Raw genomic sequence first — 20453 nt, 5'->3', positions numbered from 1 at the left:
TTCGACACAAATAGTAACTTGTGAAGATGATTCTGTGAATGTCCGCATGTGTTCCTGCATAGATACAGTTTTCTGCAAAGTGGAAATCCTTTCTCCGCTAATTTTTGCCTTCATGTGCAGCTCTCAGATTTGGGTGTCACTGTAAATTACAGTGGCGCCTCTTCCCATTGTGAAAGCAAGTTATTGTCAGAGGTGGGAGTATTTTGCTGATACTCAGTGCCGTAGGGGCTGGTCTCCCAACATCTGGAGTCAGTTAGCTCTCTCAGCAGTGGGGGCAGTATCTCATTTCCCTCGGCCAGTTATGTTATATGGGCAGTGATCCTAGTGCATCTCCTCTCTGTAATTGAAAATTATATGCATTGTAGACTTCCAGCGCTGAAATCTAGACTCGTAAAAAATCTGTGGTTCAGGTATCCTGTGGAGACGGAGTTTGGCAGACAATGAAGCTTTTATGTGAAACTAAGAATTATCAGCTAGCACATTAATATTGTTATGGGCCTGACGAGTTTTAGGAGTTGGAGCCTTGCAGTCGAACTTGACCCTTCTTAGAGCTGTGCTCTTTCCTTTATTTACCACCACTTGGCTTCAGGTGCTCCAGCTGGTTCTCCTATAACATCCCTTTGACTGTCCAGAGAGGGAGAGAGTGGTTTACAGCCCTCAGGTTAAAAGCCACAAATTGGGGACATTGGAAGCATTGGTGTTAGCCTTTACTGTTGTTTAAAGAAACTGTTACGTGGTGTTTTGACCCCGGGGGCTGTCAGCATGCATCTGAATAAAAATATTTTCCAAAGTCATGCTGCACTAAGACATCCGGGAGGGTTTGCATTCTGAGTAATCCATCTGAGCCAGCATAGTGGGCCAGAAATCGCACAGGATTGCTTAATTTAGCAGGAGAAGCCAATAATGCATTGATATGTATTCATTTGGCATGCAGAGCGGCAGAATATACAAGCCTTTTTATTTATTTATTTTTTTAAAGGCCTGCATTCATACCTTCATCTGACAATTCTGGTTGCTAAGCAGATAAGAAATATTTACTAGCTGTAGCTAACAAAGGACAAAAATGTAGTTCACCGATAAGGGGAGAAATGTATATGCCGACTTCTCTGTTAGCAAAGGCCTCTAATTTCACCTGGAAAAGGGGAAGGGCAGATGAAACAAAAGCGACTGTGCGTGCTCCTGACAGTGGGCAGAAGATAGATATGCCTAATCACCACCGCAACATTCTTGTGATTTCATGACATACCATTCAGTAGTGTGTGTGTGTGTGTTGTTTTTTTCTGTTTGTGTTGCTGATTTGCAAACAAGGGAGAGTATGGCCACTCCGGAGAAGCAAAAGTTATTCTTTTAAAGTCTCTTTTTGTTTTGGTTCTTGAAGAAAGCATTTGTTTACAAAATTTTGTACAAACCTGGCCACTACCAATGATTTTGGATTTGTACAAATTTAACTTGCTGCACTACCCGTGGCAAGAAACCCGGTGTCTGTACAGCTCCCGGGGAAATACTTCTAAAGTACGAACACAGCACAAAGAGCAAAGGTGTCATCTCTGAGGAGATATTGAAAAAACAAAAAACAAAACAAAATCCCCTGGGGGGGGGGGGGGGGGGGGGAGGAGATACATGGGGTAAAATGTGTAACCAAGGAAGTAAATAATGGACTATTGATACATTTACAGTTCTTGTTACTGTTTATTCTCATTGCTCTTGGTTTAATAAAGAATAGAGTTACCCCCCCCCCCCCAAAAAAAAAAAAAAAAAACCACCAAAAAACTAAACTCTACCCTATCAAATTTGGCTACAGAAAGAGGTAATTTTATAGAAATGCTTTCTATGTAAAGCAGATTTCGTATGCAGAAAAAGGTGCTCACAAAACTGCATAGCCGACTACATGGGTATAAATTGATACACGAAAAGAGCACGCCCACTTTTTATGTGGACCGTATGTAGATTCCCAAGGGCATAGTTTGAGGCTAGCTGGAGAATATTTATTCTAAAATGCACAGAAACACACAGAGTGCCTGCTATCTGTTGGTGCAGGTGTAAATTTTGCACAAGAATATTTGTACACTTAGGACTAGATTCTATATATCGTACCTCAATTTCTGCGCGGAAATCAAAGTGTATTCTATAAAGTACATTTTAATTTACATGTATGTTATAGAATATACTGAGTGCTGCTCCTCATGACTAAATTAATTTGTGGTCAATTATGCCAACTAAAACCTGGTGTAAATCCCAATGCGTAAATTAGGCGCGGAACGGGTCTATTCTATAACAGCCGTCCATATATTGTAGAAACGCCCACAACCCACCCACTTTTCAACATACAACATAGAATTTACGTGCACCACGTTGCACAACTCGCTAAGCAATTCTATAGGTAAATCTTAATGCCAATTAGTACTAATTGCTTGTTAACATCCAATTAACAGCACTGATTAGCTAGTTATAGAATACGCTTCAATTTCAGTGCGGAAATTAAGGCGCCTTATGTAGAATCCCGGGGCTATTGGGGATAATTTTTATTTTATAAAGGCATAGAGGTTTCTGTTTTTTTAACGTTTCAAAAGGCACCTAGGGGTCCTTTCACCAAGCTGCACTGGAAAGTGACTGGCACTGTGATTTAGTGCGTGGGTTTGCTGTGTGCTCTGGCCACTTTTTAGCATGGTGGAAAAATGACATAATTGTAAATGTGTCAGTAATGGCAGTGCGCTAATTTCACAGTTGGTGTGTGGCCATTCCCGCCTGAGCTCTTACTGTCGTGACTCGTGCGGTAATCAGCATGCGTCGATGGCCATATGCTGTCCAATTACCACAGGGCACGCCTACTCCCCGCCCCCTGTGCTAGAAAAATAATTTCTATTTTCTAGCGTGGGCATCGGCATTCTGATCACAGCAATACTATAGGATGCCTCATCGTGCCCCGCGGTGGTGCTGTTTGACCGCACTCTACCCACGCAGTAGCCCTACCACCCTTTAGTAAAAGGGCCCTCGAAATTATTCTTACTTTGAATATTGTGAGCCCCATTTTTCAATGTGACCTCTCAGGTAAGTGGTATATTTAATTTGACGGTTCTGAGGAATGCTAGAAGATTTTTTTATTTTTTTGTTAAATAATTTCTATTTTATTTTTATTTTTTTTGCAGTTGCCCCAGCATAATCATTTTTTTTTTTTACTTGATGGATTGTGATCAGAAGAGCATTTGTTGTTCAGTTGTGGCATTTGAGATTTTACACTGGTTTCATATGGATCCTTTGATAGACGTTATGGAGTTGATTTGATGGAAGCCAAGGTTATGACCTAGACTCAGTCTGAGTATCTCTTTTCTTTGTGTAACCTTACGTGACTGAACTTTGGTTTTGGATTATATGATTTTTCCATAAATTTTTTTTTCTTCTTGTTGAAGTAGTGTTTTTTTTTTTTTGTTGCAACTTTGACTTAGGTGTCTTGTTATTAAATAGCCCCCACATATGTCCCGGGATTCTATATTTATCTCGCCTTAATTTCCACACAGAAATCGAAGCATATTCTATAACAATGCACGTAACTTAATTGGTTAACTGGCTAATCAACACCGTCAATTGGATGTTAAGAAGCAATTATCAGCACTAATTGACATTAAGATTAACGCACACAACTCGCTAAGGAGTCCTTTTACTAAGCTGTGGTAAAAAGGGGGCCTGCGCTATCATCGGTGCATATTTTTGACATGCGCCGGCCCCCATTTTACTGCAGTGGGTACAGGCTGTCTTTTTTTTTTTCTGGAAAAGAAATTGCCTTGCAGTAAGTGAACCATATTCCAAATGGCCATTTCTTGGGGGGGGGGGGGGGGAGCACTTACTGCCACCCATCTTTTGCTTACTGTATGGTATTTCAAAAGTGCTCATGAAAGGCGTGATGTCCTTTATCACGTGAAATTGTAACTTTGTAGGCTGCGTTTGTGTTACCTTGGCAGGAGTAAATACTGTTGTCATCTCAGGCTCTTATAAAGGTTATGGAACCCAACATGTTAGTTTAAGAAAACAAAGAAGCAAACTCCCCAGATGGCTAGCTGGGTTAGTCTTTAGCTGCAAAAATGACAGGAAGGTTAGTGGCACCTTGTAGACTTAAACTAAATGATTTGTTGGTGTATCTGACAAAGTGAACTCTTGTCCTAGAAAGCTGATGCTTCAATAATTGGTAAGTCAATAAGGTGTCGCCAACTACTTGGTTAAAAAAAAAATGTGGTCTCGTGATTTTTCTGTAATCGTTTTTTTAAATGTTCCCTTCTTACATAGAGCCAGATGCACTAAAGTCGTCGTTAGAGAGCCGTTCCCTGCCGAATTCTATAGCAAATCGGTAGGGAACGGCTATGCATCAAGGAAAAGGAATGCAAATGAGCTATTCGTTTTAGCTCACTTGCATTCTCTATTCCATCATAAAACAGTCGGCCGGTCGAGCATGCGCAGAGCAGCAAAGCATTATGCTGGCTGCTCTGCGCATGCCAGATACGCTTTCCTGTGCCGCCCGCACTGCTCACCCCCTCCCCACCGCAATAATAAAAACAAAAGTGCAGTTGAGGCCGGCCATCGAAAAAAGCCGTCCGTTTTCGCCATCATTCACCTCCATAATAATAAAAAACGTCATGTTTTGGCCGTGTTTCACTCAGCTGAGAGACCTGGAAGTCTCTGAGCCAATCACAGTGCATTTAGCTGAATGACGGCGAAAACGGATGGCTTTTTTCCATGGCTGGCCTCAACTGCACTTCCATTTTTATTATTGCGGCAGGAGGCGGAGTGACGGCGAAAACGGACGGCTTTTTTCGATGGCCGACCTCAACTGCACTTTTGTTTTTATTATTGCGGCGGGGGGGGGGGGGGGGGGAGCGGAATGACTTGTATAGCGGTTTTTCATCAGTTTTCAATCCCGCGCAGCCCCAACGAGAGTTAGAGTTTCCAATCGGAAAAGCGTAGTGCATCTCATTACAATAGGGTTTCTACACAATTTGCTCATCTGCATTCCGTTTTCGTTAGCTGCTACCGTCGTCGTAAAATGGCTTTTAGTGCATGCCAGGGTTTACTACTTGCTCGTTAATGGCTCGTTATTGGCACGTTAGGTTTAGTGCATGTGGCCCTGAGTGCCCTGTGTTTTTACCCAGTAGGGGGTCTAGATATGTGAGGGTTGCCAACTCCTTTCGGGTGTGGTACAAGCCAGCATTCGTAGGATGCCAGGTGCGCTAACACTGTGGGTCATGTATATCTTCATGAGAGGGTGGAAAATGTATCAGACAACAAATTAGCATGAAAAACGGATAGGATAGTGTTCATTTGTTTGGTTAAAATTACAACAAAATCCCTTGTATATGCTTACTGTAGAATAGCAGGTCCTGAGACTTACTCCTCACCTCCTAAACTCCCTCCTCTCATCCAGAGATGAGTAATGGGGGTAGTGAATGAAAAAAAACAAAGCAAGGCATATACAAGAGACAACCAAAGTCAGTGGACAGACAGAGGTGGAGATGCGTTCTGTGAGATTAGCCTAGGGTTACCATTTTTTGTCCTTTAAAAAGGAGGACACTTGCCCTGCCCATACCTCGTCCTTGCCCCGCCCCTTTCACGCCCTCTCCCGTCCCTTTCCACACCTCACCCCGACCCTTTCCACACCTCAGTCCGCCCCTTGTTGCACCTTGCCCCGCCCCCTGTCGCATTTTCCCCTCCCCCTGGTCACCCCCTCACCTCCCCTCCCCCCGGCCCTGTCACCACCTCTCCCCTTACTCACGATCTTCCCTGGTGGTCTAGTGACTTCGGGGCAGGAAAGAGCCCCCCTCTTTCCTGCCCAGCGTGCTGCTCTGCATCCTGTATGCTGCCTGTGACGGTCTCGGCGAGATTCAAAATGGCCGCTGAGATTGAAGCGGCCTCGCAAGACTTCAATTCTCGGCGGCCATTTGAATCTCGCCGAGACCTTATACAGGATGCAGAGCAGCACGCCGGGCAGGAAAGAGGGGGCTCTTTCCTGCCCCAAAGTCACTAGACCACCAGGGAAGATCGTGAGGGAGGGGAGGTCCGCCGCCCGCACGTCAGCGTCAGCCCGCCCATTTGTCCAGAAATCTGGACAAATGGGCAGGCTGGCCAAAACCCTCCGGACGCCCGGGCATGTCCTCAAAAAGAGGACATGTCCGGGTAAATCCGGACGTATGGTAACCCTAGGTTAGCCCCAGGCACATTTAGTCAGGAGGCAGCTCTGTTATAATGATACAGGGCTTTTCTTTTTCTACTTTGCACCCCAATTCTGATTTGGTTGAAGTAAGATATTGAGATTTTACTGGGTTTACAGTGCCATTGGTTTTGTGATCTGCTGCAACAGATCACAACAGTAACTAAGAATGCGATGGAAGTACATTTCATTTCGTGCTGTTGGCAGCGTTCAAGCGTCAAACCTACTATCCAGATGAATTTCTTGAGTAAATAGTTAATAATTTATTTATTTATTTATTTATTGCATTTGTATCCCACATTTTCCCACCTTTTTGCGGGCTCAGTGTGGCTTACAATAAGTTTACGTAGGGTATCTTGTGCATACATGCTTAATTTCTTAATTTTTAGTTGCAAGAAAAATGTTAGTACCATTATGAGCAGACATCCCCCTTTAATGTTACCATACCCTTTTTTATTTTTTTTAAAGAAGATTTTGTGCATGCTGACTGTCATACAGAGGGTACACCCTGTTTATATTCCTTTGCATACATTAACAGTTTTCTGTTCCATTTTGGTTTTGCAATTTATTTTATGATTTTTTCTTTTGTGAACTCATTTTTCTGTTTTTGTGTTCCTCCCCCACCCCCCCACCCCCTTCCAATTTCTGTTTTTGCACATCCAGTACCTCCAGATGAAATGGCCACTACTTGATGTCCAGACAGGAAACCTACAAAGTAGACAAGCTCTCAAGGATGCTAGGTCTCCATCGCCAGCGCATATCGTTGTAAGTAACATCTCTAGAAGTAAACATTCCTTCACTGCAAAAATAAATTATAAAATTTAAAAAAAAATGCACCATTGAAAAGTGGAGTGGTACAAGGGTGATGGTGCTTACTCCAGATACCAGATTAAAAAAATTTTTTTCTTACTCTTAAAACTTCTGGAAATTTTACTCAAGCTTCTCCCTCTGCTGGTTCCTGATCATCCTATCAGTCCTATCATGTGAATCGTGCCCGATGCTCCTCTGTAGGTATTTTGCGATATTGTTCTTAATAGGGTTGGGAGAGGGAGGATGCGAGTAGCAGTTGGCCATCTGAAAAGTAGCAATAGCAATGATTGCTACCTGGTGGTTGTTGCAGTGTTTCACATTTCTCTTTTGGATATGTGCATAATGTTTGCTTACTTTAATGCCTCTTATTTTATTTTTAACAGGCATGCACAGAATTTGCCTGCTTATGTGGTCACACACTATGGTTGTTTGGTTGGGAGAGTGCGGGGAAACAGTTGCATAGTCTTTAATTTGTGCGTTAGTGTAGCACTTCAGAGGTTTCCATTTATAGTGCTGTAGCTCTTTTGTGAGAGGAGGTGGCCTGACATTGCAGTGTTAAATGGAGTGCGTTTAGCTCTTGGGGCTTATGCAGTATGATAGCGATGAACTTTCACACCATTTGGTGAGGTGTATTTTGGGTTGAGTTCTTCCCCCATCCCCCTGTGACATTGATTTGGAAACTTTATATAGCACTGTTTGCAAGATTTTGTTGGTAGTCGTCTGAAAAAAAGATGCTTTTCAGAACACGCACACAAAGCTGACCTTGTGTTACACATATCTGTGTGTGTTTTTAATGTATAGATGTAGGTGTTGTGTTCATGGTAGCTCCCACTCCTGTGTGTCATGGAAAAGATAGGGGAGATATCTTTAACCCTCCCAGATGCACGTTCCATTACATACCACAGATCACATCCAGAGAATTGCGGGTTATGACCATCTACCAGCAGGTGGAGATAGAGAGCGCCAAATCTGACCTATAAGCCATCCTGTTCCATAGCTCTTCCTTCAGTTTTCTCTATCTCAGCAGATGGATGGACATATCCTGTGCAGCTCTGTAGTGGGTGCTTGCTCCTGGCCTGGTCTCCAGGTTTTGTTGAGCTAAGGGGGTGGTTTTGACTTTGCCGGCCCTTGGGGTAGACCTTGTAGTGTTAAGTTCTTCCCCACTTACACCTTTTTTTTGCCAGCCTCCTGCCTCCAGCAGTGCTCGGTGGGTTGGGGCCTTGGGAAACATTGTGGCTTGCCTCTGCCGGCAACAATCCTCCAACCTGTAAGTTTTTCTGTTCCGGATGAAGGCTCCTGAAGAGACAGTTAAATGCTGCTGTTCCCAGTGTGAGAGCTTGAGGGCAGTGCTGGGGCTATGCTCTTCTTGCAGTCAGGCTGTCTCCTCTTCCTTTAGCCTCCATCAAATCAGGATCATCGGCTGTCGTGGGGGGGGGGGGGGGGTGGGGGGGGGGGGGGGGGGGGGGGGGGGAGAGTCAGGCCACAGGCTGACGTTTTGGCACGGCCCTCACTGCCGCAGTCAGTGCGTGGCAGTCATCTTTGATTGGTAAAATGTGTCTACACTAACAAGTTAAGTGATTGGTGTTAAATGTAAGTTTTCTACATATTTTTGTAGCGAGGTGTGGTAGCCGTGTTAGTCCACTCTTAAAGGTTATCAATAGAAATCAAACAAAATAAAACATGGAAAAGAAAATAAGATGATACCTTTTTTTATTGGCCATAACTTAATACATTTCTTGATTGGCTTTCTTGATTGCTACCACATTTGCTTATTTCCGATCTGACGAAGAAGGGCAACCTTCGAAAGCTAATCAAGAAGTGTATTATGTCCAATAAAAAAGGTATCATTTTGTTTTCTTTTCCATGTTTTATTTTGTTTGATTTCTATTGATATACATATTTTTGTAATGAGCTGGCACCATTTCCTATGGTAACGCGAAGATGACTTTTCAGCCCTTCATTCTCTGGTTTTATCTGTCTTCATTTAGTAGAGTAGTACTTCGTTGGAGGGCCTGGTATACAATTTCTCTCTGGTTGGAACCATCCGCTGAGAGTAGCTGTGGCAATTCAGATATTAATGTGATATACGTAAGAAAAGTGGGATCATGTATGAGCGTTAATGTCCTTTCCAGAGTGATTCCTACTATTCTTTTTGCATAAAGGTGGGAGGAGAAGGATATACCTACTGCAGGGGGTCTTTTACTAAAGCTTAGGTCGAGTTATCTGCAGCAGGGCCCATTTTATTCCTGTGGGCCCTGTTGCTGATAACTCGAGCTAAACTTTAGTAAAACACTTCCCTGTTTTGTTGTTATTTTGAAACCTTTCACATATTTCAGGTGTTGTTTAGTTTGTTTCTTTCTCTCTAGGGTGAAGTTTTGATACTTTCTTTGGGCAGCTACTAGACATATTTATTCCTATTCTTTTGATTTCAAAAATTGTCTTGTAACTTGGAAACCCTACATGACCATCAACCTCAAAACTCAGCCATATGTGCTGGAAAAAGCAGGACCTCATGGATGGAAGGTGCCACCTAAAGGTGGTAATATGTCACTACTAGTAAGGCCCATTTCTGAGGCCAATGAAACGGGCGCTAGCAAGGCGCTTTCGTTCCCATCCCCCTCCCCTTGTTGCTGGACTTACCCTCCGTGCTTTAGGGTGGTCGTGGGCGCCCCGCCCCGGCCTGCGACCCACCCCGCGACGTAGAGAGTGGCTGGCTCCCTCGCTGCCTGTGACCTACAGCCTGCCTGGCTCACTCCCTCCGTTCGTCGTCGCATAGTAGATCGATGTATGCCCCGCCCTCGCGTCAAACGTGATGACGTTGAGGGCGGAGCGATGCGATTGGTCAAGTGTCATAGCTCCGCTCTTGATGTCATCACGTTTGACGCGAGGGCAGGGCAAACAGTAATGGGGCTAAATTCCGATCTCTGGCACCTCACAAACCGGAAGTTGCAGCTTCATTAGAACGTTGAGGTAGCAAATTATGTGCGGAAGGGGCGTGGCTGTGGGTGGGTCTATCAGTGAGAGTGAGTGGTGACAGCCTAAGTGCAGGGCTCCAGGGTTTCCCTGCCACAGAGTGAGCTTCAGAATGTTTGAGGTGAGAATTATTAATATAGATATCTTTGTATGTATTATAAAGGGGTCATTAGAGCAGGAGTTAGGCATGATGTTTTCTAAAATCAGTGTGGTTGTATTTTGAAGGGGGTCTGTAGTAAATTTTGAAGGACCTCATTTGCTAGAAGGCTTTCATGCACATTAGTAAATAGGGCCATCTGAGAATAATTTGTGGTGTTTAATATGTTAAATCGAATTAATGAACATTGATAAAGAAGTCCCTGAATTTTCTAGAGAGAGAGAGAAAAAGGATAAGGCAAATATTTTTGTGTGTCTTGGGCCCCCCTACATATGCTTACCTTGCACTGTGCCAGATCTTTAAAGTGAAAATGTATGTGGCCTTCCCACTTCCAATTTTTATCCAAATATTTACGTCTTCTCTTTGGCATGCATACATTTTCTGAGTGAAAATGCATGCATACCTGTAGCTTAAAAGAAAATAAAATAAGGCAGATAAGCACAAACATCACCACAACATACAGATAGATTTGCACGCCTGCAGACTGTGCGCACGAGATGTACTCACACACAGGCAACTTAATATAAAAAGGAAACTTACTGTTTGAAAATTATTCTCAAGCAGTGTAGCATGTGGAGCCTGGGCCCCGCCAAGCAGAGGTGAGCAGAGAAATGAGTTTGCTGCTTAGAAGTACATAAGTATTGCCATACTGGGAAAGACCAAAGGTCCATCGAGCCCAGCATCCTGTTTCCAACAGTGGCCAATCCAGGTCACAAATACCTGGCAAGATCCCAAAAATGTACAAAACATTTTATACTGCTTAGCCCAGAAATAGTGGATTTTCCCCAAGTCCATTTAATTACGGTCTATGGACTTTTCCTTTAGGAAGCAGTCCAAACCTTTTTTAAACTCTGCTAAGCTAACCGCCTTTACCACATTCTCTGGCAACGAATTCCAGCGTTTAATTACACGTTGAGTGAAGAAAACTTTTCTCCGATTCGTTTTAAATTTTACTACATTGTAGCTTCATCGCATGCCCCCTAGTCCTAGTATTTTTGGAAAGCGTGAACAGACGCTTCACATCCACCTGTTCAACTCCACTGATTATTTTATAGATCTCTATCATAATTTTATAGACCTCTATCCTAGAGCTTCAGAGGCAAGCAACTTTTAATGTCCAAATCTTTTTTTTTTTTTTTTAAATTGAGGTTTAGAAAAAGAACAGTACAAAAATTTGGAACAATAAAGATGAGAGAGGATAAACATAGACTGTATAAAATCGTACACCAATATATGAGAAGACATAATTCAGTTTCTTACATTTTTTTCTTTAGTAAAAGTTTTTCAAGTAGGATGTTATACTTCTAAGAATGTGTTCATATTTTCTATAATGAATTAACCAATTCCACCAGAACACTAGAAAGGGAAGAATTATTTGTCCAATGGTTATTAATTTCAAAGCAATTGAGATAAAAAAATATATATATCTTCCATACATCTGACCAGAACAAATGTACAGGGCGTGGGGGGGGGGGGGGAATAACCCCCTAGAGTTTGTTTTGTACCACTTGGAATTTCAGTGTGAAATCTACAGCTTTATTTGTTGTCACTGTCTATTTATGTACTGAGTGGGATGAGATTAGGTTTAGTCAGATTGGAGTGAGTGGTACTGTTTTGAAATGGCTTAGTGCGTTTTTACAGAGGAGAATATATAGTGGAAGAAAGGATTCTAAGGTATCCATGCAGTGGAATGCAGATTGTGGATTTCCTCAGGGGTCACTGTTGTCAACTTCCCTGTTCAATATCTATTTAATTACGATAGGAACAATACTGAGATTGGGTGGCAGAGCCGGTGGTGGGAGGCGGGGCTGGTGGTTGGGAGGCGGGGCTAGTGATGGGCAGACTTATACGGTCTGTGCCAGAGCCGGTGGTGGGAGGCGGGACTGGTGATTGGGAGGCGGGGATAGTGCTGGGAAGACTTATACGGTCTGTGCCAGAGCCGGTGGTGGGAGGCAGGGATAGTGCTGGGAAGACTTATACGGTCTGTGCCAGAGCCGGTGGTGGGAGGCAGGGATAGTGCTGGGAAGACTTATACAGTCTGTGCCAGAGCCGGTGATGGGAGGTGGGACTGGTGGTTGGGAGGCGGGGATAGTGCTGGGAAGACTTATACGGTCTGTGCCAGAGCTGGTGGTGGGAGGCGGGACTGGTGGTTGGGAGGCGGGGATAGTGCTGGGAAGACTTATACGGTCTGTGCCAGAGCCGGTGGTGGGAGGCAGGGATAGTGCTGGGAAGACTTATACAGTCTGTGCCAGAGCCGGTGATGGGAGGTGGGACTGGTGGTTGGGAGGCGGGGATAGTGCTGGGAAGACTTATACGGTCTGTGCCAGAGCCGGTGGTGGGAGGCGGGACTGGTGGTTGGGAGGCGGGGATAGTGCTGGGAAGACTTATACGGTCTGTGCCAGAGCCGGTGGTGGGAGGCAGGGATAGTGCTGGGAAGACTTATACAGTCTGTGCCAGAGCCGGTGATGGGAGGTGGGACTGGTGGTTGGGAGGCGGGGATAGTGCTGGGAAGACTTATACAGTCTGTGCCAGAGCCGGTGGTGGGAGGCCGGGCTGGTGATTGGGAGGCGGGGGATAGTGCTGGGCAGACTTATAAGGTCTGTGCCCTGAAGAGGACAGGTACAAATAAAAAGTAGCACATATGAGTTTATCTTGTTGGGCAGACTGGATGGACCGTGCAGGTCTTTTTCTGCCGTCATCTACTATGTTACTGGTCTACTCATATGCTGATGATATTTTTCTTCTGTGTGAAGCTCCAGAAAAGTGTGAAGATACTATGAATTTCTTGAGGGAAATTGTCATCAAAACTGATTAACCGGGCTAAAGTTAATTTTCTGAAATTGAATAGACTAAAGACTAAGGTTGTTTGGTTTGGAGATTATGAGAAGCTGACAGCTAAGTAAGTGTTTGGAATTGGGTACAGGAGAGAAGCTAATGACTGAGGACCACTCAAAAGTGTTGGGGGGTCATAATTGATTCAGGCTTAACATTTGAATTACTTCATCTAAAAAAAAATGTTTTTTTTTTCTGCTTATGGAAGCTGAGAATAATTCGATCTAAATTATACCTGGATAAATTTAGAACGGTGGCACAGGAAATTCTGATTCCATACTTAGGTTATTGTAACTCGCTATTTGGGGGTCTTACTAAAAACTGTTACAGAAACTTCAATTTCTGCAGAATACAGCAGCAAGATTGATTTACAGCCTGAGAAAGTATGAAAGAGCATCTCCACTGTAGAAGGAGCTACATTGGCTTGAAGTTTAAGCTGTACGATGATGGATCTGGTAGACTGATTAATTATTTGCCTTTCCCATCATCTTTTTCCTCAGGTAGATTGGAATGCTGTTTAAAATTAAATTATCCGTCCTTTAAGGATGTTGAAAAGAAATCCATGCTAGGGCTTTCCTTTTTTTTTTTGTTACATTTGTACCCCGCGCTTTCCCACTCATGGCAGGCTCAATGCGGCTTACATGGGGCAATGGAGGCTTAAGTGACTTGCCCAGAGTCACAAGGAGCTGCCTGTGCCTGAAGTGGGAATCAAACTCAGTTCCTCATTTCCCCAGGACCAAAGTCCACCACCCTAACCACTAGGCCACTCCTCCACTGTTGCTACTATTGGAGATTCTACATGGAATGTTGCTATTCCACTAGCAACATTCTATGTAGAAGGCTGCGCAGGCTTCTGTTTCTGTGAGTCTGACGTCCTGCACGTACGTGCAGGACGTCAGACTCATAGAAGCAGAAGCCTACGCGGCCACATTGGTGATCTGCAAGGGCCGACTTCTACATGGAATGTTGCTAGTGGAATAGCAACATTCCATGTAGAATCTCAAATAGTAGCAACAGTGGAGGAGTGGCCTAGTGGTTAGGGTGGTGGACTCTGGTCCTGAGGAACTGAGTTCGCTTCCCACTTCAGGCACAGGCAGCTCCTTGTGACTCTGGGCAAGTTGCTTAAGCCTCCATTGCCCCATGTAAGCCGCATTGAGCCTGCCATGAGTGGGAAAGCACAGGGTACAAATGTAACAAAAATAAAATAGATACTATTGGAGATTCTACATGGAATGTTGCTACTATTGGAGATTCTACATGGAATGTTGCTATTCCACTAGCAACACTCCATGTAGAAGGCTGCGCAGGGTTCTGTTTCTGTGAGTCTGAGGGCCGACTTCTACGTGGAATGTTGCTAGTGGAATCTCAAATAGTAGCAACAGTGGAGGAGTGGCCTAGTGGTTAGGGTGGTGGACTTTGGTCCTGGAGAACTGAGGAACTGAGTTCAATTCCCACTTCAGGCACAGGCAGCTCCTTGTGACTCTGGGCAAGTCACTTAACCCTCCATTGCCCCATGTAAGCCGCATTGAGCCTGCCATGAGTGGGAAAGCACAGGGTACAAATGTAACAAAAATAAAATAGATACTATTGGAGATTCTACATGGAATGTTGCTACTATTGGAGATTCTACATGGAATGTTGCTAGCAACATTCCATGTAGAAGCCTGCGCGGCCACATTGGTGACCTGCAAGGGCCGACTTCTACATGGAATGTTGCTAGTGGAATAGCAACATTCCATGTAGAATCTCAAATAGTAGCAACAGTGGAGGAGTGGCCTAGTGGTTAGGGTGGTGGACTCTGGTCCTGAGGAACTGAGTTTGATTCCCACTTCAGGCACAGGCAGCTCCTTGTGACTCTGGGCAAGTCACTTAACCCTCCATTGCCCCATGTAAGCCGCATTGAGCCTGCCATGAGTGGGAAAGCGCAGGGTACAAATGTAACAAAAATAAAATAGATACTATTGGAGATTCTACATGGAATGTTGCTACTATTGGAGATTCTACATGGAATGTTGCTAGCAACATTCCATGTAGAAGCCTGCGCGGCCACATTGGTGATCTGCAAGGGCCGACTTCTACATGTAGAATCTCAAATAGTAGCAACAGTGGAGGAGTGGCCTAGTGGTTAGGGTGGTGGACTTTGGTCCTGAGGAACTGAGTTGGATTCCCACTTCAGGCACAGGCAGCTCCTTGTGACTCTGGGCAAGTCGCTTAAGCCTCCATTGCCCCATGTAAGCCGCATTGAGCCTGCCATGAGTGGGAAAGCGCGGGGTACAAATGTAAAAAGAAATATATATAGGGGTTACATTATTGAATCAGGTAAAGAAGGTTGAGGACTTTATCGAGAACCAAGACCAAAGTTGATCAGAAAGAGCATCTTTTAATTTGTGTTCCCATACTTTTGAGTGTCATTGTAGTTATTTCAATTCAGTAGTTGGAAAAATCGTATAGAATGAGGATGTATATTTGCAAGAAGCTGTGCTTTTACAGATGATTCTAAAGTCCAACCTTCTGATAGGCTACAAAGTTGTATTTTGCTTTGTCGAAATTCATGTTGTAGTTGATAGCAAGCATAAAAGTATGCATCTAGTAAACCAAAGTTGCCTGAAGCATATGCAAAGTCATAAAAGAACCGTGGGTGGCGGGGGGAAGAGGGGTTGGTGGTTGAGAGGCTAGGATAGGGGAGGGCAGACCTATACGGGGTCTGTGCCAGAGCCGGTGATGGGATGCGGGAAATACTGCTGGACAGACTTATACAATCTGTGCCCTGAAAAAGACAGGTACAAATCAAAGTAAGGTATACACATATGAGTTTATCGTGGGCAGACTAGATGGACCGTGCAGGTCTTTTTCTGCCGTCATCTACTATGTTACTATGTTACTATGACTGATCCAAGTGTCACGTGTAAGCATTTCGGCATATACTTAACATTACTATATAGCAAATCCTTTTGCGATGCACATCCATCCTAACATATGGAAATCCTTTTCTGGCCCAACCCCCGAAAGAAATGGTGTGCACTGTCTTGAGAAATACAGCTATAACTACTCTTTACGGGCTTGACTTTCCAGCTGCTGCTGATAAATAAATAATACGAAAAATTAATTGGGTGGTAAGGGGGCCAGGGTGTGGAGGTTTGAGTCTTGAATGAGACATGCATTAAACAAAAGGGACTGCCTTGTGTTCCGATACATGCAGTGTCCACTTGCTACAGAATAGAATATAAGTGGTTAACATAGTGCAGTTGTGACTTGGTATTTTCCGTTGTTACTTCAGCATCCAAAACGTCTAAGAAATAATGCAAGGCTGTCTTCAGGTTGCACCGGTATGAGAATTATTTAAAGGTGCTGCACAATCTTTGGGGAAATGAGCATTCCCCCGGACCAGGCTCGTTTAATTGTGGGTACTTTTCTCTGCAGACTTTGCCCCTGTTTTCAAAGGAAAAATATGCGTATACTTCCCTGCTGAAAACTGTCCTGGAAAAATTACCTGTGCAGACCTGTAAGTGCATTTTCAGTGGGTGTGTGGGGTAAACGCTTGACTTCAAAAAATGCCAGAATGCACTTTATGGTCTCCTGAAGGCAGACCCCATCCAAGGAAGGCCCTTCCTGAAAATGTAGCAACTACTACATGTCATAGGAGCCAACTTTTCAAAATGATCGGGGATGCCAAACCCAGTGGAAATTACCCCTCCCTGGACACAGATTGGGGTTGCTCAAGCACACATAGTACCCACAGAGCTGGCTCCTATGCTGCATGTTTCTTTTTAATGTATTGTGTTTTTCAGTCTCTTATTAAAAAAAAGTATTTATTTATTTATTTATTACATTTGTATCCCACATTTTCAGGCTCAATGTAGCTTACATAATGCCGTAAGGCGTTAGCCAAGTCCGGCAGAGAAACGAATACAGGTGATGTGGTCGAATAGGGTACATTAGAGTCAGGCACAAAGGGATTCGAAGAGAGGGAAGATTATATAATGTTCAGTACGATCGTTGATTTTTACTGTGTTGCAGAATGTAGGCATTTATGTTGGGTCAGTAGGGTATGCCTTTTTGAATAGGTTGGTTTTTAGTGATTTCCTGAAGTTTAGATGGTCATAGATTGTTTTCATTGCTTTTGGTAGTGCGTTCCATAGTTGTGTGCTAATATAGGAGAAACTGGATGCATAGGTTGTTTTGTATTTGAGTCCTTTGCAGTTAGGGTAGTGGAGGTTTAGGTATGTTTGTGATGATTTGGTTCTGTTTCTGGTTGGTAAGTCTATGAGGTCTGTCATGTATCCTGGGACATTGCCGTAGATAATTTTGTGGACCAGGGTGCAGATTTTGAAGGTAATACGTTCTTTAATTGGGAGCCAGTGTAGTTTTTCTCGGAGGGGTTTAGCACTTTCGAATCGTGTTTTGCCGAATATCAGCCTGGCTGCTGTGTCTGTGGGAGAGGTGGAGGGGAGGTGAGCAGTAATGATAAACCTTTTTGTCCAAGAGGCCTCACTGTTCGTCTTCCCATTCCCGATAGCCAAGTCAACTAGTGCATAAGAAGCCCAGATGCCAGTTGAAATGAAATGATGTCATTCACCATCTTGGCAGGTTAACGGCCCTCCCCCCTGCCCAGAGCTCAGAAAAGCTTCCCAAGACCCATAGCAAACCTGCTTTAATGATTTCATGTTCTGCTACATCATGGCATAAGTATGTCCCTCCTTCTGCAGACCTGTGATGATTGTACACTCTTGCACATCCTGAGATTTCCCAAGAAGTGGGTATGTTCATCAGAGGTTGATCAGCTGCAGTAAGTTTGCATTTCTTCCTAGGAGTAGCATGGGCTTTCCGACAAGATTTGCCAACTTTTATTTCCATATCATCAAGCTGATCAATCCATAGACTGGTGGGTTGTGTCCATCTACCAGCAGGTGGAGATAGAGAGCAATCCTTTTGCCTCCCTATATGTGGTCATGTGCTGCCGGAAACTCCCCAGTATGTTCTCTATCTCAGCAGGTGGTGGTCACACACAGCAGCAGCTCTGGCTAGGCCTCCAAGCCTAATTCTTAGGTTTTGTTGAGTGCCTGGGGTTGAGGGCTCTTTTGAGCAAGTGCAAACCTGGTGGTGCCAGGTCCCTCCTTTTCTCCCCCCTCCTGCTGGCTCCGTTAAAAAAAAAAAAAAAAAAAAAATTTTGAACGTCCTTAAAGGCGTTTATTTCGACGTTTATTTAAACGTTTGTTGCAGCTACTCACTGGGACACCAGGTCGTTACAGCTCGGAGCGGCAAGCAGGTAATTTTTACCTTTTTATAGCGGGCAGGGGGTTCCCCGATTCTTCTCCTCGTGGCATATGGCGTCGGAGGGCGAGGGCGCAAAGAGTCGGTCCCCAGATCGCTTGAGCGCTTCTAGAGGGGATGCGGGGGTCTTAAAGCCTGATTCGCCCTTGTTGGGTGACAGTTTCGTGACCGATGAATGTCCCGGTCCTTCCTCCGGCGTGGCGGTTTTTCCCGCCATAAACGCCCATCCCCCGCTCCTCGCCTCCGCCATCTTGGCCGGCCACACGGCTCGGACGGCTTCTTCTTGGGCCGCCCTTGAGGTTGGAGACATTAATGCCATGAACGCCCTTAATTTGGGTGACGGCACAAAAGCGGCTAAAGTTAAGCGCCGTTCTTCCCGCTTTATTTTTAAAACTTGGAATTCAAAACTGAGCACTTCCACGTGGATCATTTTCACAAGTGATGTGGTGAGCCTTGTTGTCCCTCTCTCTATTGCTTGTGACCCCCCCTGCTTAGCAGGGTGTGATCAGGAGAAAGTGGATTGCTCCTCACAACAATATTAGTGAAATTGATCGATCTCTTGCATACCAGGGCTGAGTTGATCCTTGTTCCTCGATAATGATTATTTTGTTGTTAAACCCTGTGTCCTTGTGATGGCATGAGTATGGCCAGATCTGCTGGTGTGTGAATGATCTATTTGTGCTGCCTGTGGTTCACATTTATTAATTCATTGTATGGTTTTCAGTACTCTCTTGTCATCCTCATGTTGACACGGAAGTTAATTTTCCCTTCTTGTCCTTGGCAATGTTTAGTTGTGAGTGAGCCAGGGGATGTATGTGGATAGTGGGTGGAGCTCAGAGGTATTAAAGCACGGCTGCTGTCAAAATTTGCACTGCAGCCTGGAAGTCATGACGAAGAACTTGGTAAACGTTTAAAAAAAAAACCAGAAAATAAAAACTAAAAGCAATAACCTTTTGTAAAATTATTGTGTCGATCCTTTAAATACATAACTAAAGTCTTGGGTGGTGGTTTTGTGTGAATTTCATAAGCTCCATTTGGGAGAGACTTTGGGGGTAATGAACAATACTGGAATATGTAGGCCCTACACAGAGAGGGTTTATTTTGTGTCTTGGTACAAGAGAATAGGGCACACTTTTTAAAAACGTGTTTTCTAAGGTAGGAAAATAGGAGCATCAGGACTCTGCCTGTAATGCTTCCTGTATCAGGGGGCTTTAAGTGACAGGTCTGGCTATATTTCCCCCCATCCTCACTCCCCTTCCTGTCCCCCAGATCTGCAGTTCCAAACCTGTCCTAGGCAACAACCAGTCAGGGTTTCTGAATATCCACAATGAGTATGCATGAGGAATTTACGTGCAGTAGTAGCAGTGCTTGCAAATCCGATCTCATAAATATTTATTGCAAATATCCTGAAAACCTGACTAGCTGGTGTTCCCCCAGCATAGATTTAGGAACCAATGCACCAGATAACTTAAGTAATGGAAGAGCTATTGCAGTGTCTCCCACGTAGGTCTTGGAGTACCCCCTTGCCAGTCAGGTTTTCAGGATATCCACAATCTTTCATGCATATTTAGATTTGCATATAAATTAGGTGCGGATCCCTTTTACTCTATAAGCGTGCATAAATTGGAATGCTCTCAATCTACCCACGTCTGCGCTCCCTTTTTGGATCGACACATGGATTTTACATGCGTAAATCTTAGTTACTGCCAATTAGTATCTATAATTAGGCCTAATTATCACTAATTGCCTTGTTTAGCACCATTTATAGAATTTGGGGGATTTGGAGATAGCGTATGCAAATCAATTTCATACGTATTCATTGTGAATTTCCTGTAAAACCTGACTTGTAAAGGGGGGGGGGGGGTGGTGGGGGTGGCATGCAGTCTTCTGTCCTCAGATCAGAAGTGTTTCTGCTCTTAAACTGCGCAGGAGTAAATTGCTGTTTTGGAACATTATTACAGAAATCTGTTCCATTAAAAGGTTGTTAAAACACATGTGGACTATGAAATATTGCAGGAAGACCTTAAGAAATTTGAAGACTGGGCATCCAAATGGCAGATGAAATTTAATGTGGACAAATGCAAGGTGAAGCACTTTGGAAAGAATAATCCAAATCATAGTTACCTGATGCTAAGGTCCACCTTGGAGGTCAGCACTCTACAAAAAGATCTTAGCCCATGCAGACTACTGTAACAGAATCTAAGCAGGATGTAAGGA

General features: G+C 44.1%; 1 protein-coding gene across 15 annotated transcripts in view; it reads left to right on the top strand.

Annotated features, from left to right (window-relative positions):
• TCF7L2 (transcription factor 7 like 2) overlaps nucleotides 1-20453 on the top strand; it is a 429368-nt gene that overhangs the window by 217730 nt on the left and 191185 nt on the right. For all 15 annotated transcript variants that reach the window (XM_030202715.1, XM_030202717.1, XM_030202716.1 and 12 more), the window contains exon 5: nucleotides 6857-6958. In XM_030202715.1, the coding sequence (XP_030058575.1) occupies nucleotides 6857-6958 (102 nt within the window). The remainder of the gene's footprint in view (nucleotides 1-6856; nucleotides 6959-20453) is intronic.

The sequence above is a fragment of the Microcaecilia unicolor genome, chromosome 5, assembly GCF_901765095.1.
Source record: "Microcaecilia unicolor chromosome 5, aMicUni1.1, whole genome shotgun sequence".
Taxonomy (NCBI): Eukaryota; Metazoa; Chordata; class Amphibia; order Gymnophiona; family Siphonopidae; genus Microcaecilia; species Microcaecilia unicolor.
This window is presented reverse-complemented; position numbering and strand designations above follow the sequence as displayed.